At 54.4% G+C, this 26,065-nt stretch overlaps 1 protein-coding gene and 1 long non-coding RNA gene across 5 annotated transcripts; one reads left to right on the forward strand and one right to left on the reverse strand.

The window, feature by feature from the left end:
- The first annotated feature begins 2,913 nt into the window (after nucleotides 1-2,913).
- On the forward strand, nucleotides 2,914-25,581 carry CDCP2 (CUB domain containing protein 2). Of its 3 annotated transcripts, none has more exons than XM_070592296.1 (10): nucleotides 2,914-3,069; nucleotides 3,188-3,365; nucleotides 4,567-4,647; nucleotides 5,696-5,952; nucleotides 7,286-7,412; nucleotides 14,013-14,360; nucleotides 17,358-17,693; nucleotides 18,673-19,026; nucleotides 21,962-22,140; nucleotides 24,895-25,181. In XM_070592296.1, exons 4-10 carry the CDS (start codon nucleotides 5,767-5,769, stop codon nucleotides 25,045-25,047), a joined length of 1,683 nt encoding a protein of 560 aa, XP_070448397.1. In that variant the 5' UTR covers nucleotides 2,914-3,069; nucleotides 3,188-3,365; nucleotides 4,567-4,647; nucleotides 5,696-5,766; the 3' UTR covers nucleotides 25,048-25,181. The 3 variants fall into 3 exon arrangements, with proteins under 3 accessions (XP_070448397.1, XP_070448385.1, XP_070448391.1); XM_070592284.1 differs by having other exon boundaries at nucleotides 2,915-3,069; nucleotides 24,953-25,581; XM_070592290.1 differs by lacking the exons at nucleotides 2,914-3,069; nucleotides 3,188-3,365; nucleotides 4,567-4,647 and having other exon boundaries at nucleotides 5,190-5,952; nucleotides 24,953-25,581.
- LOC139079138 (uncharacterized) lies at nucleotides 10,078-15,175 on the reverse strand. 2 transcript variants are annotated; one of them, XR_011532472.1, is made up of 4 exons: nucleotides 15,014-15,175; nucleotides 14,001-14,202; nucleotides 12,026-12,260; nucleotides 10,078-10,224 (listed from the first exon to the last, which is right to left on the reverse strand). It is a non-coding gene; the product is annotated as an uncharacterized lncRNA (long non-coding RNA). The 2 variants fall into 2 exon arrangements; XR_011532473.1 differs by having other exon boundaries at nucleotides 10,085-11,901.
- Nucleotides 25,582-26,065: the final 484 nt, after the last annotated feature.

The following is a 26,065-nucleotide window of genomic DNA, read 5'->3' on the forward strand; positions in this document are numbered from 1 at the left end:
TCAGGGAAGGGTGCCAGGGCAGGATCCCATAGTAACACTGAACTTCCTCTAGCGCGCCTTGGCTTGTTAAAGGGCCCAGCCAGCTCTGGCTGCAGAACGGGCCATCAAAGGGGAGGGGAGGGGAGATGCTGGGCCAGCGGGAGGTTTATTCTGTGAGCCTCCCTAGCCCTCTGCCTCCAGGCCCCTTGAACCGTCTTCCAGGGCCCCCTGCCGTCGGACTTCCTCGTGAGCGCCCCCCGCCCCCCCCCCCCATCGCCACCCCCACCCTCGGCGGCTCAGAGCACCAGCCTGCAGCTCTACAGTCCTGGGTCGGCCGCTCACAGGATGTGTGATCCTGGGCGATCTTCATCTGTGCGACAGGCCAGGTGATGGTGGTGCCTGCTCAGAGGCCGTGTGAGGGTTAAGTGAAGGGACCCGCATGGAGCGCTTAGCCAAACACTGGCCCGGTACACCGTCACTCCATTTGTCACTCGAGGTGTTTCTGTAGCCCTCGTCCGCCTGTGAACACGCAGACCCCGTGGTGCACAGCTCCTTACAGGTTACAAAGCTCCTCCGCCTCTGGGGTCTCGCACTTAGTCCTCACAGCGGCCCAGCCAGGTAGAGTGGGCTTAGTGACCCGCATTCACACATGTGGAAACTGAGGCTTGCGGGGAGTGAGTGACTTGCCTGAAGCTACACACCTGTCAGGTGTGGCATGTGGGTGCAAACCCTGGGAGATTCGAACCCAAATCCACCACTCTTTCCACTAACCTGTGGACAGTAGCAGTGACCCAGCATTGCAGGGAGGCGGCAGCTCCCATGAGGGGTTCCGTTCTCTGCCTGACCCCCAGATCTCGCCCTGTCCCGGGGCTGCGGGCGCCCACACTGCCCTGTCCCAGCTCCAGGGCTAGCCCTTTGCCACGCAGGGCTTTAGTTTCCCTGTCTGTGACATGGGGACAGTCTCCCGGCCCTACAGGGTTGGGAGCTTCAGTGAGATACAGTGTGGAAGGGCCCGGAGCCGCCTGGGCCCCACACATGGTGACGACCCGGCCCCCTCCTGGCTTTCTCCCCTTTGGCCCAGGAGCTGGAGACTGTGAAGGTCACGCCCTTGTCCAGGGGTCTCGGGAAACCTCGTCCTTGGCCCATCTGGTCATCTGGGATGTCGTTCCTGGTGTGTGGCCTTCGCACTCCAGCCTTTGGGAACAGGGACAGGGCAGAGTCACTGTGAGAGAAAAACAGACAGAGAGATGGGAGAGAGGAGGCGGGCATGTGGCTTCCTCCTCTGGGCTAAGTCGCTGCCCTGTGGCTGGTGTGGCTCCCAGGGGTGTGGGAAGCCAGCAAGACCCTGTGGGCCCCCTCTGGCTGTCCGCAGGGACTCCACGCAGCCCACCACCAGCCTTGGCTCCCTGGGGTCTGCCTCCTCCTGCCTGCTGTGCCTTCTCTTGCCTGCCCTGCCTTCAGCTTTGCACTCCCTGCTGGACCCTTCACCTCTCTCTCTCCTGGTTGTTCTGTCTTTTCTCCTCCCACTCCTTGTCATAGAGGGGCCCCTCGCTCCCCGCCTCCCACACCCACTCACACTGGTGGGCTTTCTGTCAGGCCCTGGCAGAGGAAGTCTAGGATATGACGTACCCATCTCACTCCAGGCAGGGCCGGCCCCTGCTGACGTCGGGAGCAGAAAGTGGGGGGCTCCCTGACTGTTCCTACCTCCTGGCCTCTACCACCACGCCCACACTCATGGGAAGCTCCCCTAAGTCCCCAGGGCTCTGGTTAATGAAGAAGTGTGGCTCCCTGGGGCCCAGCCAGGAATCCCGGGGCTGGGGAGCAGGGGATGGTATGTGGCCTCCCTGCTCCCTGCCTCACCCCATTTGTCAGCCCAGACTTCTATGGAAAACGGGGGCTGTGGGCAGCACCCTTGGGATCTCATGGGCACCATCCCTCTACCCCGGTACAATGACAGAATGCTGATAAGAAAACAAAACTGGCTTCGAGAAGAGCCCCAGATATGGAAGTGCACCCCAGAGCTCTGTGGGCACATGCACTCGGAGCTGTGAGCACTCGAGCACGGGTGAGCACACCCAGAGGCACTAACTTCACACTGAGACACAGACCTGCATACCAGCCGAGAGCCGATCATGCATGGGAGTTGACACGCTTAGGAAGATAAATGTGCACGTGGGGAGAGACACTTGTCCCCCGAGACTGTCAGGCACACATGCAGCTATGAAATTTGCGCTCAGACATGGAAACACACCCAGCAAGGGACATTCCCTCGGAAATCTTTGTATAGATCCAGAGAGAGAGCTGGTAAATGCGGGTCTAGGTGGATATCCATGGACAGAGACGTGTGTATACACAGAGACAGAGTGTGTGTGATCCTTGTGTACACTCAGAGACGGGCATGTGTACAAAGGAACAGTTATGAATGCACGGCGATGGGTGCAGTCTCACGGGCATGTTCACCCAGAGCCCAGACTGTCCGTCACTCAGAGATGGACAGTCACCCACAGAGAGACCAGTGCACCTGGGGCCCAATGCATGGACACTAAGATGAGTTCGTACTCCCGAGGAAGCAGTGTGACCGGATGATAACACAGAGGCACCCAGAGACAGACAAGTGTGCACGGTGACAGAAACAGGCGCGCACGCCAGCAGCCCCTCACCCCAGACATACTGCAATGCCCCGTCAGGGACCACCCTTGTCCGCTGGCTCTGGAGTGCTGCAGAGCCAGCCATGGAGAGGAGGGTCATCTCTATGCTCAGACATCCCTGGAAGTTTGAGGTGAGTCCTCAGGGCGCGGCCCGTGGAAGTCAGCACAGCAGGGCGCTGGCAGGCGCCTGGGGGTGACTGTCCTATGAGCGGCTCAGGCAGTCCCTAATGACCCATGTGGGCCGTGGCCTTTGTTCTATCTCTACCACCTCCCCTGGAGAGAGGAGCCATGGCCAGGCTGCTGATTGGAGGGCGGGGCAGCCAGGCAGGGGAGGCTCCACCCGGAGGTGACTTCAAGGAGAGACAGGTTGAAAAGAGAAGGGTGAGAAAGGCTTGAGGTGTGCGTAGCGTTGGCAGCTCACACAGATGGAACGGAAGGCAGGGTGAGGAAAGACTCATTCGGGGCTCACTGTGTGCGGGCCCTCTCCTTTGCTATCCGCGTGTCTTAACCCATTTAACCCTGACAAGGCCCAACAGCTAGGTGCCGTTCACATTTCACAGGTGAGGAAACAGAGGCCCGGAGAGGCAAAGTGACTTGTTCAAGGTCACACAGCCACTGACTGCCAGAGTTGTGATTTGAACCCACATGGTCCTGTTCTAGGAGCTCCATGCCTAACCACCACACCAGACCACCCTGCCACTCCATGGGCAGCGTTACAAGCACACGCTTTGGACACAGGTGAAGATGGGCTCAAACCGACAAGGATGCTTCCTAGCTGTGTGTCCTTGAGCAGTTCAGTCCATAGATGGCTGCTGAGCACTCAGGGTGTGCTGGGGAGGGCGTGCTGGGGGGTGCATGCTTGGGGGGGGGTGTGCTGGGGGGCATGCTGGGGAGGGTGTGCTGACAGGGTGCGTGCTGGGGGGCGTGTGCTGGAGGGGGCGTGCTGGGGAGGGTGCTCTGGGGAGGGCATGAAGCAGGGATGGAGCCAAGTGAGAGGATGTGCTCTGGGCTGGAAGCTGGAGAAGACAGAGGGTATTCAGAGAAAAGCCAGCCAGCCACAGCACAGGTGGTCCTCTCTGTGCCAGAGGTCCTCTCCCAGCTTGGGGTAGGGTCAGGACAACACCTTGGAGGAGGGGACAACATTTTGAAGTATGAGTAAGAATCTGTCAGGGGAAGATGAGGCAGAAAGGACAATCCAGGCTCAGGGCACAGCACGTGAGAAGTTTGAGCGATGCCGGGTGGCTGGGTTGTGGAGCTCGAGTCGGGGAGAAAGTCGGAGATGTGTTGAGAGCGGGGCTCTTGAAGACGCGTGGGTGCCACGCAGAGGACTGTGGATTTTATCCTGAGCAGAGGGGTGGCATGGTCAGATTAGCGTCTTAGAAAGACCAGAGCAGATTGCGGTTTGAGGCTGGCAAGAGCAGACACGCAGGCCGGTGAGAGACTGCTGTGGTAACGCAGGGGACAGCCGGTGACCGCAGGGAGTGAGGGCTTCAGAAGTTGTCTCAGAGCCTAACACGGTGACCAAGCTCAGGTGCTCATTTTGCTGTGGGAGCAGCAGCCTGGTCTTGGGGGTGAATGGTGCTAGCCAGTCACGGTGACCTCTCCTCTTCGTCAATGACGTTCTAGGCCTGGGCATGTGTCTTAGTTTGGGCTCTCCCAGAAGCAGACTGTGAGACAAGGATGTGAACGCACATGGTTTACTCAGGAGAAAGAGAGAGCACTGATAGGATTTGGTGCCCAGCATGTTGTTGGTGACCAGGACATGAATAGTTTGACTGCAGTGGGGAGAGCAGCCCAGCAGGCCTTGGAGGAGGGAGGGGAGAAAATGAAGATGGGAGGTGTGGACACTGCTCAGGGAGCTTGGCTGTGAAAGCCAGCAGATGGACAGGGTGGGAGCTCAGGGGAAACACAGTCTCATGGAAGGGGTTTGTTTCCCCAGCCCCCTCTGTGGGAGACCTGCATGTCTTACACGTGGACGGAAGAAGGCCAGGCCGGCCAGAGAGGCGGAGGACACAGAAGGGTAGGTCCCTGAGCCAGTGGGAGGGGTGGGCTCCCGGCACAGGTGGAGGGATTGGCCTCGGAAAGGAGGTGGGACTGCGTGCCCTGAGGCTGGAGAGAAGAGGAGTGTGAGAGCTCAGAGACGGGGTGAGGGCTGTGAGGCGGAGGCCTTACGTGCCTTTTTGTTCCTCAGGTGGCGGGGGGTGGGGGGGGGGATGTGCTGTCTCCGGGATACTGGTGACCATCTGGGGCGATGTCTGTGGACGGTCAGAGAGAGAGCCACCTAGGGAAAGGCTGGGGCGGAACTGAGACCCTCGACCAGGCTGAGACCATGATGGGTGCTGTGCTGCCTACGTCGTGACAGACTCTGCCAGCAGCGCTCAGAGGTCCAGACACACAGGGGAGAATGTGGCCAGCTGGGCTTGTCCAGCAGATGTCATAAAAGGAGTCCAGGACAACCCTGACCCTGGAATCTAAGCCCAAGAGGGAAGGCGGGGCAAGGGATCTCTGAGGTGGGGAGAGGACAGCAGGGAGAAGAGGCCAGAGTGGCGGAGGTCACCGGAATGTGCGGGAGGGGAGGCAGCTGTCCGGGAGGTGGGGCCAATGTTTCAGAGGTGGGGTGATTAGGGGGGATGGCAAGTCCAGGGTGTAGTCACAATAAGGGTGACAGTCTTCCATTATGCATGGCTCCGTCAATGCTGTCGCAGCCCCGCCTGCATCGTGGCTTTCACCATTCCCAGCCATGCAGACGGCTTCACCTGCAACCCCTGGACTTTCGGGCTGCTCACCGGCGGGTTGGAAAAGCCCGGGGTGGTGATGCCCTCGCGCAGTGGTTGGTGGACAAACGCTCTGCTTCCTCGCCCCTGAGGGGAGCAGCTTAGGGCCGTGGTCTACACTGTCTCCCCAAGGTGCCCATGGGGATTGAGACTCGATTGCCCACAATGGTAAGCTGCTCATTAACACACCCTGAACTGGCTTCTTCTCATCCCTATGTCACTCCTCCATACCCTGCCTGTGCCTCCTGGGGTCGCCTCCCAAATAAACCACTTGCCCTCGAATCCTTGTCACAGAGTCTTCTGGTGGAGCAACTCAACCCAAGACAGTGGCTCAAATCTTTGAGCTTTGTTTCCTCCTGCGTAAGATGGGGAATCGATACGTTCCTCTGAAGCTGGGAAGACACAACCGCACGCTAGCACCATGCCCAGCACCTAGAGGACTTGTTAGCACCCTCTCTCATCCACACAGTAGGTGTTTAATAAAAGTCTCCAGCCCCTCAGACTGCCTGGGACGGCTGAACCTTTCTGCTCCTGCCAATCAAGCCCCACAGGTAAGCCAATCCCTCAGGCCTGACTATTCTTAATGCTCTTTGCTGAGCACCTGCCAGGTGGCCTCCCATGCTGGCAGCAAGGGCTCCCTGGGGACCTCCTGACAAAAGGATGGCCCAGAGGCAACATGTGGTCTGGCAATGCACATCTGAATTCCTCCGAGGTAAACAGAAATCGTACTTGCTCCTATGCGGTGAGCTGGGCACTGGCTGAGATCTCCCTGTGTTATCTCATCTAATCCTCAGGGCAAACAGCAGGCTACCTCGTTGCTCCTGGTTCACAGTTGAGGCGGCTGGGCCTCAGAGAGGCTAGGTGACTTTCCTAGGCTCCCACAGCCCGGCAGTGCGTGGTGGAGCCAGGATTCAGACCTCGTCTGTCAAAGCAGCGCCCAGGCTCCTCAGTGGGAGGCAGGAGGGTGCCACGTTCCCCTCAGATGCCCTGCGCTTGGTGCAGGCTCTGCACAGAGCGGGTGCAGGCTCTGCGCAGGGAGGGCACCTGGGAAGGAGCGTTGGGCTGAAGTGAATCACACAGACTCCCCAAGGAAACAGAAGGATCCTGTTTCCTGTTGGACCAGAGCCCTTGAGGGCATCTCTGCAGCCCCAGCTCCTGGCACAGCGCCTGGCATGTAGTGATGTGCAAGCAAGTTTGTGGGTCAATAAAGGAGTGAACATTTAATGTTCTGGCAGAATTTACACTGTGGCCTGGATCCACGATTGCATTAGGACTCGCACGATACGATTTTCCTGTTGTGTTCTTCCTGCTGCACGCTTCCATGGAGAAGCTTTTCCCTCATCACAGCCTCCTTCTCTCTCCCTCTGAGCTAGTCGAAGCATGGCTGAAGGACGCTTGTCCCCTTGTCCCACTAATTAGAGGCTTCTTTCAGCGCCCCTGGGTGGGGGGGATGGGAAAACCTGCAGCGACATCCACCATGTGCTTTAGCATGTGTTGTCATGTCCAGTTTCCCACTGAATGGCCCTACTGGACAGAGGAGTCAGACTGAGACCCCAGAGGAGCTAGATAACTCGTTCAGGGTCACCTAGCAAGTTAGAGGCTGACCTGGGATGGACCCCAGATCTGCCCAGCCCAAAACTCACGCCCTTTCTCCACCATCAAATTCCCTTCCAGCCCCAAGTTGCTTCCCTCCCAGATACCGTGTGGCTGGTGCAGATCTCAGAACGTGTAAACCTGGGGACACTAGATCCGTCACCTTAGAGTGGAGTGAAGGAAGCACCTGGGCATCAGCTTACTAATTCGAGGGCCTCATGAATTATTCACGCCACCATTAACACAGGGGCCCTTTCAGCCTCTCTTCTCTTTCCCTGCTCCAACCCTCAGATCCTGGCCTGCCCCGAGCTGCAGACCTGTGGGGGCCCCGGTGAGGACATGCTGGCAGAGCTGGGGTCCTATCTGCTGCTGGCAGTGGCACTGCTGGGCCCAGGCCCCAGGGCCCAGGCCATGAAAGGTAGGAGCTCCGGGGCCAGGCAGAGGCCGGAGGAGGGGGGCGGGTGGGCCAGGCAGGGGCTGGAGGAGGGGGCAGGTGGGCCAGGCAGCAGCTAGGTCTCCGGAGTTTTCTCTGCGGGAGGCCATTCTGGGGAAGTCGGCTGAGTTGAGGATGTATTTGTTTGGAGACGGGGGCAAGTCAGTATTTACTGGATCTTTACATATGCCATTGCACTGAATCTTCACAACAAACGGCAATGTGGGTGTGAGTGCCCCAGTTTACGGATGAGCAAACTGAGGGTTGAGAAGTTGAATAACCTGTGCAGGGCTACAAGGTCACCAAGGGCTCAGGGGTGGGCTCCGGGACTGTTAAACATCTATTACTGGAAGGAGTCTGTTCTCCTCCTGAGAGCCTGCTATACCTCCCCACTACCAGCCAAGTGAGGCCAGAGTTCCTTATTACGGCGTTCAGTGCCCTCCAAGCGTTGGCTCCAATTTCTATATGGTATCGAGCCTCGGTTCCCTGCGTCACTTGTGTGTCCCATGCTCTGGTGGAGGATCACACCCCTTTCTGGAGATGCTTTACCTTCGGGGCTTTCACCTGCTGTCCTCTCTGCCTGGCAGGTCTCTTTTTCCACTTGAGAACATCTGGCTCATCCATCAAGCTCAGGTCAAACATCACCTCCTCTAGGAAGCCTTCCAGGTCCCTTCCTCAGCCTCAGATGCTCTGTTGTTGGAGCTCCCAGAACTCTCTGCGGGCACTCTGGTCCCAGGTTGCTTTGTGCTGGTCCAGCCCCACAAGCGTTGTGTGCCTGTCTGTGAAGCCAGGGCGATATCATTTCACCCATCTTCAAGGGGCTCAGCAAACAGCGGCAGTGCCTCATTTTCCTGTAGGCTCCAGTGGGGCTCAGGAAGGAAACGTTACTTGGCAGTCACCTAATCGGTGGCAGAGATGGGTTGGGCACCCAGGCATCTCACTCCATGCCTGGTTGGTGGGAGGAGCTAGCTGTTCCCATTTTCCAGCCACGGGGGCTTCAGTGGCCTTGGGGTCACCCTAGAGGTCAGGGTGCCTGCCTGAGTCCTGGAGGACAAGGCCACCGCTTGTGCTGGTGCTTAGGGCCTCCTGGGCCACAGGAGTTCTGCTCTGATGCTCTCATGGCTTTTCCTGTCCTGTGGGCAGATCTGGGGGAAGGACAAGCTCAGGCACAGGACAGAATGTCCCTCTGTCCTCTTGCCACGAATCAGACATCGTTCCTGCCCTGGCAGGCCCCGGGGGCCAGGCAGGGAGCCAATAATGTGGACTGGGTGTGCGTCTCGCTGCCCTTGCGTGGCTTTATCTCATGAGCACTCAGAGCCACCCAGCAGGGGAGGGGTCATTACTCCACTTCGCAGCTGCATGACTGAGGCCCAAGGAGGACGAGGGATTGTCTGAGCCTTCGTTTATGCTAGTTCCTCCCTCCAGATCTTCCCCAGCTAGCCAAAGCTTCTCGGTCTTCCTGGTCCAACTCAAATATCACCTCCTCAGTGAATCTTGTCCCTCCCCTGACAATGCTGGCCCCAGCAAACTTGGCCTGCTTCCTCTGGATGCCAGAGCCCCTGTGTGGCCCCAGCACAATCACACTGCATGTCTTCTTCTCATTTTCCTGACTGCCCACCCCCTCCAACTGTGAGCTCCCCAGGGAGGGACCCATGTGAGTCAGCACAGGCCTGCTACAGGGCACATGCTTGGTGACTGTGTCTTCTCTTATAGGAACTTTGATTAAGTGCATTCTTCAGGATCCTTTTGGTTGCAAGTGACAGAAACCCAACCTGGATGAGTTTAGTAAGAAGAGGAATGCATTGGCTCTGGAGCCGCGGGGCAGGAGTGTAGCTGAGTGAGGCTCAGGGATGCCAGCACCCAGGGCTCTCAGCCTCAGGGCCTTGCCACTTGCACGTGGTTCCTGTGGTCTGCGGACAAGCTTTCTCCATGGGCCCTGAGCGCCGTCCTGCCCAGGCTCTCACTCCCAGCCTCAGCCCCAGGAGAGGGCTGTGGTCCAGGCCTTCTGCAGCAGCACTCTGGCCTGGCCTAGAGCCAGGCTCACCTGTAGGCCAGTCAAGGGGCGGGGAGGGGCAAGGATTGCCCAGGGGTCATGTGTCCATCCCAGGGGCAGGGAAGGGCGAGGGAGGGTTACTCCGTGAAGGTGAGGGAAGGGAGCAGTGTCTAAAATCGGGGGCGTCTTGTTGCAAGAGGTGGAGGGATGGGTGCTCTGCAGACCAAAATAATAGATGTCAGCTCCGGCAAGTAGCTTCCCTTTCTGGGCCTCAGTTTTCTCCTCTGTAAAATGGGGTCAATGACACCTGCCCTGTCTATTTTATGGGGCTATTGTGAGGATGTTACAAGATCACTCATTCGTTCATTCGTTTGTTCATTCAGCAAATGCACACTGAGCACCTGCTTTGTGCCAGGTACTGTTCTAGGTGCTTGGAATTCATTGGAGAGCAACACAGACAAAAATCTCACTCTCATGGAGCTGACAGTTCTGTGGGGAGAGACTGGCAATGACCAAACAAACAAGAGAACGAATAGTCCACCCTATGGTGGTGAGCACTGCGGAGCAAATGCGGCAGAAAATGGGGGGAGGATAGGGAGAGGGTCTCAGTGTGAGCAGGCTGGGTGGGAGGGCCTCACTGAGATGGTGACCAAAGACTTGCTGGTTATTTTTTTTTTAACTTTTAATTATGAAAAATTTCAAACACGCACAAAGCAGAGAAAATAGTGTCATGAATCCCTGTGTCTCCAGCAACCATCTTCAACGATTGTCAACATTCTGCCTTTCTTGTTTCTTCTGTCCTACCTGCACCTCCATTTGGGGAGAAATTTAAAGCCAATCTCAGTTATCATATTACGTCACCCAAAATATTTCAGATTATATCTCTAACAGAGAAAGATAGATATATATAAATGTATGTATGTATGTGTGTGTATATATATATATATATGTACGTATGTATATGGCCCCAATATCACTATAATGGCATAATAATTCCTTAATTTTATCTAACACTCAGTTCATGTTCAGTTTTCCCCAATTATTGCAAAAAAAATCTCGTTACAGTTGATTTGTTGAAATCACATCCAGACAGAGTCCGTACATTGCACGTGGTTGATATTCGGCTCTGGCATCTCTCTCTTTTTAACCGGCCTCTCCTCTGGCAGCCACTTTTCTACTCTCTGTTTCCATGTGTATATATCACATCTTCTTTAGCCATTCTTCTGTTGACGAACACTAACGATTGTTTCCATATCTTGGCTATTGTGAATAATGCTGCGATGAACATGGGGTGTAGATAACTCTTCCATATTCTGTTTTTACTTCCTTTGGCTATCTATCTAGAAGAGGGATTGCTGGATCATGTGGTAGTTCTATTTTTAATTTTTTGAGAAGCCTCCATACTGTTTTCCATAGTGGCTGCACCACTTTGCACTCCCACCAACAGTGCACAGGGTTCCCTTTTCTCCACATCCTCACCAACGCTTGTTATTTCTTGTCTTTTTGATAATAGCCATTCTAACAGGTGTGAGGTGATATCCCACTGTGGCTTTGATTTGCATTTCCCCAAAGATTAGTGATGCTGAGCACCTCTTCATGTGCCTGTTAGCCATCTGTTCTGCTCATTTTTAGTTGGACTGTCTGTTTTTCTGCTATTGAGTTGTATGAGTTCTTTATGTATTTTGGATATTAACCCCTTATCCAATATATGATTTGCAAATATTTTCTCCCATTCAGTAGGTTGCCTTTTCATTTTGTTGATGGTTTCCTTTGCTGTGCAGAAGCTTTTTAGTTTGACGTAGTCTCATTTGTTTATTTTTGCTTTTGTTGCCTTTGCTTTTGCAGTCGGATCCAAAACAATCATCGCCAAGACCAACGTCAAGGAGCTCACCAGCTGTGTTCTCTTCTAATTGAGTCTCTTTTTTTTTAAGATTTTATTTTTTCCTTTTTCTCCCCAAAGCCCCCCCCGGTACATAGTTGCAGATTCTTCGTTGTGGGTCCTTCTAGTTGTGGCATGTGGGACGCTGCCTCAGCGTGGTTTGATGAGCAGTGCCATGTCCGCACCCAGGATTCGAACCAACGAAACACTGGGCCGCCTGCAGCGGAGCGCGCGAACTTAACCACTCGGCCACAGGGCCAGCCCCTGATTGAGTCTCTTTTAATACAGCACTTGTGCCTCCTTTTCCCCCTTGTTTACTGTTGAAGCACCTGGGTGATTAAAATTTCCCACGTTCTGGACTTGGCTGGATGTATCCTCATGACATCATTTAGAATGTTCCTCTAGCTTCCGTATTCACTCTAGCTTCTAGACAGACCCATGACTTCACTAGATTCAAGTTCCTTTATTTCTTTTCAAGAAGACATTGTAGGTAGTGTGTGTGGATTTATATCAGGGCACATATTATCCAGCATTCTGCTTCGATGTTAGATTAATAAGCGGCTTCAGGGGTTGTTAGCCTGATCCATCCATTATAATGTTCCCTATAAAGGTAACTTTTTTGGTATGTTTTTAATTATAAGAACTTTCAAACATTTAGCAAAGTTGAGACAATTTCACATGGAACCCCCTGTCCCCACCATCTAGGGCTGACGTCTCATCATTTACCTTTTTACTTGGTGATTAGAACAGACATCGATGATGATAATTTCATTAAATTTGCAAAATTATGTTTTTCTAATGTTGTCATTCTTTCTGCAGCCTTCTATAAATAACAATCTTCCTTCATCAGCTGTTTGGTTATCCTGAAATACACTCCATAACAGGAAAGGCAAAGTGGAAGCTTAATTCTTTCTTTTTCTCTATATCAGTTTTCAAAAAAATGAGTTCATGCCCCAGCAACCTGTAAAAGAAACCAATGTTTTTTTTTAATTTATTTTGAGTTACATTATGAGTTCATGAATTTTTATATATTTGATGTGTTTCAATCATTGTTCTTTCTCCATGCTCTAGTTGGAGCTTCTGTAGCCGGTGGCAGCCCCTTTGAGGAGGTTCCTATGTCCTTTGACACGGTCCCAGCAGACTCTGATATGTCAGCTTCTATGCTTTCCGGTGTGACAACCTGTCCCGAGTGTATTTTGTACCTTTCCTGTCCTAGACCAACCTTCTGTCTAAGGAGCCCTGGTTCATTTTAGTTGGATGTAATAATCCTAATCAAAGACCTAGGGGTTCTAAATACCACTGGAATATCGTTGCTTTTAGGCCTTTTTAGTGAACAGAGCTGGGAAATTAATTTTTTTTTTAGAAATAAAAATACCTTAAATTCATACTCATGTTTTTGATTCAAATTAAGGATCACAAGTGTTCTGCTTAATTTTTTAATTTTATATTTGTATCTCTCTGAAAATCTTAGTTTCTATTGACATTAGCATATTCTTCTATTCCAATATATAAAATACTGGTAAAATAACAGTATTTACCAGTATTCCTACTAGTAAGTCTACTGAATGCAGTTGAAGATGTCTGTGTGGTTCATTTTGTCCTTGGAATGTATCTCACTAGGAATGTGCCGTCAAAATAGTGTATTTCAAAGTCATTTGAAATCATTTCCCCATGGGGATGTGCCTCCAACTTGATGCAGAGTTGAGTTCATTTGTTTCAGTTTGGGATATTTAGGGGTTACTTTAAAATTTTTTGGATCTTTTAAAATGATACTAAAAAGTACTCATGATTATAAAGTCAAAAGTATAAAACGAGTTGCATTTAAAGAGGTCCAGGAGTCATGTCTGTATCCTCCTTCCCCTGGCAAAGAACCATTTTTATTAGTTTCCTTCCATTGTTTTCTTTTCTTTCTTTTTGAGGAAGATTAGCCCTGAGCTAATGTCCAACACCAATCCTCCTCTTTTTGCTGAGGAAGATTGGCCCTGGGCTAACATCCGTGCCCATCTTCCTCTACTTTTTATGTGGGACGCCTGCCACAGCATGGCTGATAAGCGGTCTGTAAGTCTGCTCCTGGGATCCAAACCAGTGACCCGCGGGCCACCCAAGCAGCACGTATGAACTTAACTGCTAAGCCACTGGGCTGGCCCCTCTTTTTTTAAATATAAGCAAATATATACATATAAGAATGTACTGTTAACACTAATAGGCTGTGCACATTTTCACTCTGGGTAGAGGGTTATTATTATTTTTAATTTTTAAATTTCCCCCTGCGCATGTCTAGGGCCTGGCATTTAGGACTCTTTTATCTGAAGTTATGACCCCCGACACTCCTGTCCCCGTCCCTGCTCTGGTTCTCTCCACGGCACTTATCGCTGTCTGATATGCTCCCTAGTTTCCCCGTCAGGTGTCCTGTCTGTCTCCCCCGCAGAGTACTGTCCATGAGGGCAGGAGTCTGACTGTCTCTCTTGTTCCTCCTGTAACCCCAGCACCTAGAACAAAGCCTAGTGCTCAGATGGTATTTGTTGAATGAAAAAAGAATAATTGAGAAGTATTTGGAGAATAAGTAAACAAATGAACAAATGCGTGAAGAAATGAATTGATTTGGGGCCACGGCCTCATGCTTCCTCATCCATCTCAAAGACCCAGCTTTGTCCTTGGGCCCACCAGCAAGACCCCAGCACTGACTCTGAGCCATTCTTACCTCTTGCCCCAGGTGTCAAATGTGGGGGTGTGCTCTCTGCTCCTTCTGGGAACTTCTCCAGCCCCAACTTCCCCAGGCTCTACCCCTACAACACGGAGTGCAGCTGGCTGATTGTGGTGGCTGAGGGCTCCTCTGTGCTGCTCACCTTCCACACCTTCGACCTGGAGTACCACGACACCTGTGACTTTGACTTCTTGGAGATCTACAATGGGGCGTCGGGAGACAAGGGCAACCTGCTGGGGAGGTTCTGCGGCCAGGTGCCCCCACCGCCCTTCACCTCCTCCTGGCACGTCATGTCTGTCATCTTCCACTCTGACAAGCACGTGGCCAGCCGTGGCTTTTCTGCAGCCTACCAGAAAGGCAAGGGGACTTGGCGGGGGAGAGGGTGGCCCTGGGTGGAGGTGGGGGGAGAGCAGTGGGGCTGGGGGGGGCAGGGAGGGCTCGCAGGGCCTCGGTATCTCAGCATGTCGGCTGCTCCACCGCCGGGATGACCCTGCTCTCGGAGCTCGTGGGGCACCATGTGCAGTCTTGGTGGTTGTGGGTTCCCACCTTCACAGCAACACTCCCCACGTCTCCCTTTGCTATTCCTGGCAGCCCCCGGGGGTCTCCTGTGCTCAGGAACAAGGCCACTCGTGCTTTTCTATCCTTGTCCTTCTTATCCCATGCCGCAGCATCAGGACACAGCAGGGGACACCATGTGCCACTGCTGCTGGTCCCTCTGTGGCATCCCATCACCCATCACTGCACGGGCACAGGAATCCCCCCACGTCGTCAGGCGTAGGAGCTGCAGGGGGGTCTGTGTGGGGCTGGTGACGTGCTCCCTCGCAGAGCCTGTCCTGAACTGCCTCCTGGATCGCAGGTCCCTGATGCCTCCCTCCCTCCACCAGATCCCTCCCTTCACCAGGTCCCTCCCTCCACCAGGCGGGAAGCCCGCCCCTTGGCCTCATGAGGGAGCAAAGGCCTCTCCCTGACTCGTTTCTCCTGTCCTCAGGCTTCTCTGCGCAGACGCAAACCTCCTCCCTTTTCCCAAGGCCGAGACCAAACGCCTTTTCCGGTCAGCTCAAGCAATAGACGATGACAGAGGCTCCTGGTGCGCAGGGCCTACTGACAGCTGTTGCGGGGCTGGGGGACACCAGTCCCGCTGGCTTCAGAGGCACGGAATTGTAGAATGCTAAAACACAGCATCACAGGCTGATCTAATCACAGTTTTGGAATTTAGATTTTTAGAATGTTAGGACATCAAAGTCATAGTACAATGGACAGAGTTTTCCACCATAGCTTAAAACCTTAAATGCCTTAAAAAGAAGTATTCTTGGGGGCTGGCCCCATGGCCGAGTGGTTAAATTTCCACACATTCTGCTTCAGCAGCCCAGGTTCATGGGTTTGGATGTATGCACAGTCCTACTCTGCTCATCAGCCATGCTGTGGAGGCATCCCACATACAAAGTAGGGGAAGACGGGCCCAGATGTTAGCTCAGGGCCAATCTTCCTCAAGCAAAAAAAACCCCAAACAAACAAATCAGGAAGATTGGCAATTGATGTTAGCTCAGGGCAAATCTTCCTCACCAAAAAAAAAAAGAAGAAGAAGAAAAGTGATATTCTTATATCAAGTGCAACCTTATCTTAGTGTCTGATATAAAAAAGATAAAGGCAGTATTTTAGCGGTATGCATTTGTTTTCAACATTTGCTTATTGTAAGCCAAACACAGTCAGTATTGATGACCTCCAATGAGCTAAATTTTTTTTAAAAAGATTTTATTTTTCTTTCTCCCCAAAGTCCCCCAGTACATAGTTGTACATTTTAGTTGTGGGTCCTTCTAGCTGTGGCATGTGGGACTCCGCCCCAGCATGGCTTGACGAGCGGTGCCATGTCCGCACCCAGGATTCAAACTGGTGAAACCCTGGGCTGCCAAAGTGGAGCTCATGAACTTAACCACTGGGCCACGGGGGCCGCCCCCAGTGAGTTAAATTTTTATATATAAGACATGTCACTGTGGATGCTGTCTTTAATTGCATTAAAAAATAGTTTGAACTACAACATGAGAATGAAGTTTGCACCAGATACCTGCAGATAGATGCCCCCAGGAGCCACTGGAGACCCAGAGCACAGTTTGAAAGCCTCTGCTAAGGGTGTTGGTGTTGGCAGGGATCTCGCAGGCTGTCAAAACCCCACCCTCTCATTTCACAAACAATAAATCTGAGACCAGAGAGGGAATGTGTGTGACCTTCCCAAGGTCATACAGCTGGGAAGGGGAAGTGCTAGGACAAGGGATCAAATCCTTAGCCACCCAGCGTGGTGCTCCGGTGTTCCCTTCACACAGCTATGCCATGGACGAGACTCTGGAGTCTCAGAAATACATCCTGAGTGTGCCCCTCTCTGCTGGTGGCCTCCCACTAGCCATGGCATTCATCATCGCCCACCTCCTGGTTGTGTTGGCTGCACTGGGTTCCAAAGGGCTTTCACAGCACCTTCTCAGACTCTGAAAGTGTCTGGGCCTGGTAGGTCAGGCTGGGCAATTCTTATGATTTCTCACATTCCCATGAGGCTCAGAGAGGCTGGGCTACTTGCCCAGGGTCACACAGCTCATAGAAGACAGCTGAGAGGACACCTGTCTGCAAGACCCCAAGCCCATCTCTAGTTCATCAGACCCTTTCTCTAAGCCTCAGTTTCTTCATGGCTTAGGGGCGTTTGATTACATCCCTGCACTCAGGCCCCTCAGCCTCTGGGCCCCACTGGCCTGCTAGGAGTGGACAGTGAGAATCACAATGTCGAGGTCACAGGCTCGGCAGTTAGTCCTCCTGGGTTCAGACCCACTCTCCCAGTTACCAGCTGGGTGACCCGCTGTCAGGGTCTGCCCACGGCCCCTTGGCCTTGCCACTTCAATGGCTCCTGCCAACCTCCACTTCTGTTTGCTTGAGGACTTCCTCCGAAGTCTGGTGGGTCACCTCTACACCCCGCAGCCCATGGCCCGATTCTGGGGAGCTGGTGTACGAACGCCTCAGCTCCCTCACCCCCCACCTGGGGTCCCCTGTCTCTCCCAGATAAACTCCCTGTGCTCAGATCCTTGTCTCAGGGTCACACAGGTGAGTTACTTAACTTCTGGGTCCCTCTATTTTCTCAGCTGTGAAACGGGAGAAGCCACCGCAAGTTCCTCTGGGGTTGTGGCAATGACGTAACAAGATGGAGTAGGTGCCAAGTGCCAGGCTGGACCTGCCACTGAGCTGGCGCTCCCTGGATGGGGATGAGGTTCCGTGAGATCCCTGGGGAAGCAACACTCCGGGGGTGTCTTGCTGCCCAGGGAGGCGTCGGGGGCTGCGGGGGAGGCAGAAAGTTCAGTTTAAGGGGCTCCTTTGCAGATGTGTGTGGCGGTGTCCTGACGGGCCTGTCCGGAGTCCTCACCAGCCCCGAGTACCCCAACAACTACCCCAACAACGTGGAGTGCCGCTGGGTGATCCGGGCCGCCGGCCCCGCCTCCGTCAAGTTGGTGTTCGTGGACTTCCAGGTGGAAGGCAATGAGGACTGCACCTACGACTATGTGGCCGTGCTGGGGCAGCCCGGCCCCGCCCGCGGGCACCACTACTGTGGCAGTGCCCGGCCCCCCACCCTTGTGTCACTGGGCCACGAGCTGCAGGTGGTCTTCAAGTCGGACTTCAACATCGCAGGTCGGGGCTTCAAGGCCTACTACTTCTCAGGTAGGAGGGGCTGGCCGTGCCCCGCCCCCGTGCACCCGTATGCCCCCCTCCCCCCCTGCCCTGGTCAAGCCCTTCCTGCTGTCTCTGCCTGGAATGCTCTAGCACACACTTCCCTGCCTGGCCAGGGACTAGGCGTGAGCATGTCCCCTCCTTGGTGAGGACTTCCTGATTCACTCAGAGTTAATCCCTTCCTTCAGCTCCTTCTAGAAGATTTTTCATGGCACTGATCTAACACATCACTTCTGTGTATGGCTTGCCTGTTGATCTCCCTCCCTTGCCTGACTGTGAGTTTCTAGGGGCTTGTCTTTGTACCGCCACTTAGCAGGCAGTCAGTTAACGTTTGTACAATTGAACGCACGAACCCTTGGGGAGTTGGCTGTCTAGCGGAAGAGATGGAAACGGAAACAGACAATGACAACCCACTGTGACCTATGCTAGCTAACAGTAAGAATCATGGAGGACTTCTTGGAGGAAGAGAGAATTGAGCTTTGAAGGAGTTGGCCAGAGGTGGAAGGAAGGGAAAGGTGTTGCAAGAAGAGGAATCAGCATGTGCAAAGACATGGAGGACGTAGAGGGTTGGTGTGCTTGTAGTGCTAGGAGATGTTTGGCGAGGCTGGAAGTTAGGGCTGGATGAGGGGCGGTGAGAAAATTGTCAAGGTCAGGTCATGAACCATCTTGTCTTTCAAGTCCAAGTTTGGACACAACTCTGAGAACAGGTATTAGGTGTTGTTACTGATTTCACAACAGGGCCAACACCCATGAAGGGCATTGCCAATTGGAAAGAGAGTCCCAGCTTCCAGTTGGTTTCAGTTTAAAGCAGGCTTTGGGATCAGTTGTCTGCTTTGCTGGCCATGATGCCCTCAACCTGCGAGGGCGATTCAGCATGCCCTTGGCACCTGTAGCCCAAGCTGCAGCTGCAGAGGGTGACGGTCTCCACCCTTCTCCCCCGATTCCTTCTGCCCCATGTCCCCTCACCCAGGAGAATGCCAAGAAGTGTACACGGCCGTGCGGGGCAACTTCTCCAGCCCCCAGTACCCTCGCTCCTATCCCAACAACATCCGGTGCCACTGGACCATCCGCCTGCCCCCTGGCTACCAGGTCAAGGTGTTCTTCCTGGACCTGGAACTGGAGGGGCCCAACAGCCTGACCAGGACCTGTGACTTTGACCATCTGATGGCCTTCGATGGGGCCAGCGAGGAAGCGCCCATGCTGGGGAATTGGTGTGGCCACCACCTGCCACCACCCGTCACCTCGAGCCGCAACCAGCTCCTGCTTCTGCTGCACACAGACCGCAGCGCCACCCACAGGGGCTTCTCTGTGGCTTACATAGGAGGTCAGCCGGCGTGGAGGGCATGCGTGTGCTGGGGGGGAGGTGAGGCAGGGTCCCAGGTCTTTGCAGTCCCCTTCCTCCATCCCACCAGCTCTCCAGATCCCCACACATCGTCTCCCCATCCTCTTCTCTGGTGGCTACACCACTCCCCTGGGGCCTTTGCCACCAATATGGCCCTTGCCCGTTTCCACTGTTGCAGGCCCTTACCTTTCTAGCATACGCATCCATGGTCCCTAATCCCTGCCCATCTGGCTCCTTCCCCCATGAGCCCCTGGCCTCTCTTGTACTATGGTTGATCATCTGTATCCAGGGGGAACACGCAAAATGCGGTAATACTGTTTATGGTAAACAATTGCTGTAACACCAGAGATGCTGACCAGCCTTATTATGTCACTCAGAAATCCTGCTGAGGGTGCCTTGAACAAACGGCAATTGTTTTTTCTCACATAACAAGAAGTCTGGAGCCTGGCAGCTACTGTGTCGGTCAGGGACTCAATATTGTCCCAGCTGATATTCCTGGGATTCTTGGCCTCATGACTGCAGGATGGCTGCCACTACTCCAGGCATCATGTCCATGTTGAAGGCTGGAAGAGGGTAGGGGAGGTGCCAGCCACAAATGCCCCTTTATCAGGAAAGCAAATGCCCCTTTATCAGGAAAGCAAAAGCATTTTCAGAAGCCCTCGAAAGACTTCTTGGTCTCACTGATTTGAACTTGGCCGTATGGCCATGCCTAGCTGTGAGGGGGTTGGGGCAGTTGGTACTCAGCTTTTCCAGCCTCCATAATGCCAGTTCCACTCGCCAGCTGACAGCGTCTACCATCTCTCCCCCTATCTTACAGCCTGCCCTGGGCCATGAGCCCAGAAACGCCTGTACCTTGGGCCCGTTTTGCCCTCCGCATGACCAGGCTAAAGCTCCTTGCTGTGCAGGTGTGGGATGGGGGTGCCGAGAGAGGCAGGGGTCTCACTGCTCTTGCAGGCTCAGCCAAGACTAGGACTCATCCTGCCTCCTTGCGTGGCTGAGCAGGGCCTGGGAGAGGGGCCCAGGGCTGAGCTCAGACAGACCAGAGCTGCATCCAGATGCTGCCGTTTACTGACCATCCGAGTGGCTCATCTGGAAAGGGGTTGACAAACGCCTAGCCAGGCAGTCCTCAGGATGAAACGAGGTAGCACAGGCCACAGTGCCCGGCTGCAGGGACGCCCTTGCTGAGGGGTAATTCTTTCCTTCATGTGTCTCAGGCCCGTTCTGCATTCAAAAGATCTTTCCTCATTCCTTACCACGTAAGCAAGAGGAGTTTGGGGTCCCAGTGAGGGGGAAGGAAACAGTAGAGCTGCAGTAAGTTCGCTGCACGGTGTGACCTGGGCAGACCCATGCTCCCTGGACCTCGGCTGGCCCCACCTGGACCTGGGGAGGAGCGCTGTCCCCTCTGTTAGAGCCAGCCTCTTCTTGGATTGCACTCTGGAGAGCCGGGTGCCATCGAGGTCTGTCTCAGCTAGCTGGCAAGTCACTTTCTCTCTGTGAGTCTCAGTTTTCCCACCTGTGAAATAAGGACATTGGCTGAAGGATCTTTAAGGTCTCTTTTGGCGCCGATGGTCTTGTTCCCGGGCCCGGGTCCTCCCCCAGCTCTCTGTGATCAGGGACAAGCCCCTCCTCCTTGGGTGCCTCCAGAGACAGAGGGCCGGCAGCTCTAATCCTGGCTCCCATTCCAGGAGCCCCCTCCCACCCCGCCCCCCTTCCTCCTTGGATCCCTGTGGGAGCCCAGGGTCAGACAGGGGCACTCGAGGCTCCAGATGTGGCCCAGGCTTCAGGCAGCCTCAGGCTGGAGGACAGCCTCAGCATCAATCAAGGGTGACGCACAGTTCAGCGCCACCAAGATCATTGTGGGAGACGGCGGGCCCATAAATCCCCGACTGCCCAGACACCAGAGGCTGAAATATGTCTGAGGCGTTTCCCGGAGACGGCTGAGAGTTCCAGGCCTCTGCCTGCCAGCTCTTTCCTTTTCCTCCCACTAGTCACCCCCCTTCCTTTCCCCTGCACTCACCCCTGCCCCAGCAAGCGCTGCCCTCCCATGCATGCACGCACACACGCATGCACGCACACACGCATGCTCACACAAACCCAGACATGTAGGGTCACAGCGTCCTGGCTGAGACGAGTGCAGGAGGCCACCAGACAGGGTAGAGAGGCCGCCAACTTCGGAATCGTACAGACTCAGTGGTGAATATCCCAACTCAGCCACTGCAGACACCTTCACCTCTCAGAGCCTCAATTTCCAAAACTATAAAATGGGTTTAGTCCCATCCGCCTCATGGGGTGGCCGTGGGGAGAGTGAGGCTTCCCCCACCACCCCTTTTGAAACTGCAACACCCGCAAACATTCCTCTCTCCCTGTTATTCTTCTTTGCTTGATTTTCCCTGAGACCACTCTGACCCTAGGTGTCTTTTACAGATATATTGCCCCCTCACCCAACTAGACCGTAAGCTCCAAGAGGGCAGGAATTTGTGGCTGGTTTTTGTTGTTGTTGTTGTGTCTCTGGTGCTGAGCCTAGTGCCTGCACATAGTAGGCCATCAATAAAAATTTGTTAAATGATTGAATTGCCTGGCACATGGCAAAGCGATCAACAAACAGAAGCTTTTGTTATGATTAAGAATATTCATTCATTCATTCATTCAATCATTCATTGACCATTCACTGCGCCTTCCAAGCTCCGTGTGAGGCTCAGAGGACACGGAGAAGTGAGCATGTCCTGCTCTGCGGAGCGCATAGTCTGGTGGAGTTCAATGGAGGAACACATGTAAAACATCCCCTAGGACGACGTAAGAGCCGTCGCCACTCTGGGCCTCCGTTTTCCCAGCCATCCTCCTTTGGGTGGGGGCTCGGGGAGAGTGGGGGTCAGACTGCCTGCCCCTAAGGCCTCCAGCTCCTCCTTCCCATCCCCAGTGGTGCCCATGAATGTGAGCTGCTCCCGCACGGACTTCCAGATCCTGATCTCCGCGCAGGCGCTGGCCCCGCTGGAGCGGACCAAGGTCTACCTGGGCAGCCGGAGCTGTGCTGCCCAGGAAGTCGGCAGCACCTTCCGCATCCAGGCCCGCTTCGACACCTGCGGCACCGAGTCTCAGGTAGGGGCTAGGGGCGGAGGGCAGGCAGGAGGGAGGGGCTCTGGCCTGCTCACAGGCACCTGCCCTTCTGGAGAATTCCGCTTCTCTTCCTGGCTCCAGTGACCACACAAACCTGAATGCAGAACTGAGCCCCTCTTGACCTCACCTCAACAGACTTGCTCAGTGTAGACACAACAAAGAGCTCATGCTGGGGAGACAGAGGAGGGGCCCCCGCTGCTCCCTGTGCTGACTGAGAGGCCCTGTTGGAGGCGCCTCCCCAAGGCCCCGTTGACCCCCCACCCGTGGAGGCCTGCCTCGCTGTTGGTCCCCTTCTCCCTGGAGGTGCTGAGGGCACCAGGCCTCCCCCCTCTGACATGCAGAGCTGTTTGAGCTGCTTGCCTCCTGCTCGCCACTTCCCCAACCTTGTGGCCCGAATCCATCTCTGGGCTCCACCCAACAAAAGGCCCTTCAGGTAGCAGGGTCCACTTCCCTCCAGAGGCAGCGAGCCTTACAAGTGAATTTTCTCTACTGTCCTTCCATTTTGGAGGCCGGGAACCCAGGCTGGAGGCCCTCAGAGTCGCTGGGCTGCGGCCCAAGCACCTAGATGTTTGTATTCTTAGGGACGAGTTTGGAAGAGGAGAGGGGAAAGAAGGAAAAGAGCCCTGTATCAGGGAGACTGCCCAGCCCTGGCATCCGGGAATTTGCCAGGCTGGCTTGGCAAAAATCATGTGCTGTGCAGCAAACCATGCTCCTCCCGCCCCAGCAGTAGCAGATTGCGTGCCACTGCCCCTCCAGTGCACCCCCTGCTTCCCCGGCCTCCTGGCAGCCACTGTCCTCGTGACCTGAGAAGGGGAGAAGAGGGGGTCAGTCTTGGCTGCCAAGATAACCTGCCCTCACACCTACTCCATGCCCTAAATCCCCCAGGGATTTTCTCTGGGACAGAACCGCATTCCACAGTCATGAAATGATGGAGACAGACAATCCCAGAAGCAGGGGATGAGGAAATCTAGAATGAGGGCCTCAGACACTCTGTCTCAGAGTCACGAGACCACCGCCAGAATTTGGAAGCACAGAATCGTAGAGTCTTGGAGTCAGTGTCGTGGAAACATAAAAGCTGAGAGTCTTAGACTTGTGGATCCTTAGAGAAACTCTTCTAAGTCCTAGACCCACGAGGACCGGTCTCTGCACTGAGCTGCTTTCAAAGACGCACAGCTCACAGGGCCAAAAGCAGCGAAAAAAGCACTCACGACCTTTCTGTGAGTCTCTTCGCAAATGTCAGAGACTTGCTTTTACAACCATAACACCACATTTTGTGGGGCCTTTCTTTCCTCTTCAAGTCTCTCACTCATAAAAACCCCTAGAACCTGCCCCACCCTCATCTCTGTGCCTTTCTCTCCCTTCTTCATGACGTAGATTCACTCCCGCCCTTCCCCTGGGACCCCTCCACCCTCAGGGCCTGTCTGTCTTTGTCCAGTGTCCTGATTCCATGTCACAAATGTCCAGCCACCAGTTCTTCTCAGAGGGCGTGGTGGCCCGCAGACCAAGGGCACAAAAACAGAGGCTCCTTTGGGAACATGGACTCTGAGCCTTTTGGAAGCCCACAGTTGGTAGAGACTTGCAAGGTCACCTGGTCCCCAAAACTCCAAATTTGTGACTCTCCTTCTCACCCTCCCCCAAAGGGGCTGCCCAGTCCCCCGTGACGGCAGCTTCCTACTCTTCATGTGCACTCGCTCTGTTTCAGCAGCGCTGAATTTTAGAAGCCTCATCTCAGAAGTGCCCCCTACTGGATGGGGGCAGTTGGGCAGCCTGGGGAGTGTAAGAGCTGCGGTGGATTTGGGGTGGGTGGGGAGAGGGGCCGTGCATCACTGCAGCCCCCACTGCAGACCACCCCAGACTGCCCACAAATGCTGCCCCTCAGTCCCCGGCCCGAACACCCACCGTCTCAGGGCAACTTCACTCCTGCCTCCCTCATCCGTGGGTGGGGGGAGGGCAGCAGCGGGCCAGGCCCCCCACGTCTCACTCCTCAAGGGCTCTTCCCAACCCTCGAGTGGCTCCACTGGGGTGACCAGGGACTCAACAGCAGGGGCACGAAATTGCTGCAGATGTAACTGAGAGAAAAGATTCCAGAAGGAAAGTTGCCTAACACCAGGGACAGAGCTTATAACTGGAGGCAGGGGACTTGGCTTCCGGACCCGCCTCTGGGCAAGCCATCACCCTTCTGGGCCTCAGGAGTCACGTCTGAACTGCCAAGGAAGGGGAGTGGCCCGTGCGCCCTGAGAGTCCCTTCAGTTCTGTGCTCTTTGGTTTGAGTGAGGAGTGACGGCTGAGAGCACAGTTAAGAACGAGTGGATCTGGATGAGAATATGCCTTTGTCACTTGTGTGCGGTGTGGGCTCAGAGGAGGGATTTAACCTCCGGGCCTCACTTTCCTCATTCATAAAACGGGGATATTAACAGTACCCACAAGAGAGGGTTGTTGTGAGAATTAAATGAGATAATGCACTTAAAATAGAGAGCCTGGGAAATGGCAAATGTCCCCCAGTGTCCCTGCTATTATTATTAGGGTCTTTCCTAGACCCCACCTCCTTGAAGCCAGAGCAAACACTGGCCCATCAAATCCGACATTGTCCTTCCAGACGGCCCACCCTCCTCGTGCCACCCTTTTACAGATGGGGATCCTGAGGCTCCGAGTGGGGAAGGAGCCAGGGGCTGAGCTGGGAATAGAACTCTGGCTCCTGGGGCTCTGCCCCTTGGCACTGAGTCCCCACATTTCTAGGGAAACAGGGTCAAGCCTGGTCCCTCCAGGTGCGAGCGAGTGCCCCATGACCCCACAGAGAAGAAACAACACTTCTGTGATCGTCAGCGTGCTGTACATCGACTTCTCGGCCGGCGGACGGGAGGACATCCACCAGTACGAGGTCCGCTGTGAGCCACGGCGCAAGGAGGCTTCTGTCCACCTGCTGTCCGGCTCCGACTGGCTTGGGCCCTACGCTGCCACGGCTGAGCACCTTCAAGAAGCACCACCCAGGGATGAGGTGGAGGCGCTGGAGGGCCCTGTGGCCATGGTGGCCCAGGACACCAGTGACATCGTCTTCCTGGGCCTTTGCATCCTGGCTGGAGTCCTCATGGTTATTGCCATCGTGGTCCTGATGCTGCTGTGAGCAGGTAGGGTAGGGACTTGGCATCTGGCATCCCCGGGAGGCAGCTTGGGGACCCCACGACAGGGGTGGGACCAGGCCTCATTGACTTGTTGGTGACCATGGGCAAGTCACTGTCCCTCTTTGAGCCTCCGTTTCCTGGGGACGATCACTGTGCCCTGCCTGTCTCACAGAGCTGGTGTGAGGCTCAGAGAGGGGCATGGATGCATAAGAGCTTTGTACCTTACAGCATGCCATTATGTGTGTGTGATTTTTGTTATTAATTTTAAAGATATAAAAGAATTCCCCTGTGTGTGTTACTTGTCAGTGTGGATAGTTGTGGTCACTGGTGACAGATTTGATAAAGCCGACTTGTTCTGTGACTTGTAAGAGTGCTTCACCAACTCAGCACAAAAAAGGGCACCTCTTGTTTTTCCAATTAATTGCTCACCCCAAGCCTTCATTAGCAGGAAGTTCAGTGTCCATCCAGGGGCCTCCACTCTCCTGAATTGACCAGGGAACCCTGAGGATTTCATCTAAAGCAGCCCAGTCCTGCCTCCAAACTCAAGAGTGGAGAGAAAGGGAGCTGAGACCCCATCGAGGGCTGTCGTTTCAGCCCCCGCCACATGGTGTCGCTGTTGAAGCCTGGCCGTACGCATCCTAGTGGATGCGATGCTACGCTGGGTCAGATCCCTACATAAACCGCAGGCGGACCCACACCGTGCTCAGTAGGGAGGCTGGCCGCTCAGGACTGGCATTTCTTTCGTGTTGGGGTTTTTCCTTAAATATATTGTGATCCGTGACTGGAAG

Source organism: Equus przewalskii, chromosome 2 (assembly GCF_037783145.1).
Source record: "Equus przewalskii isolate Varuska chromosome 2, EquPr2, whole genome shotgun sequence".
Taxonomy (NCBI): domain Eukaryota; kingdom Metazoa; phylum Chordata; class Mammalia; order Perissodactyla; family Equidae; genus Equus; species Equus przewalskii.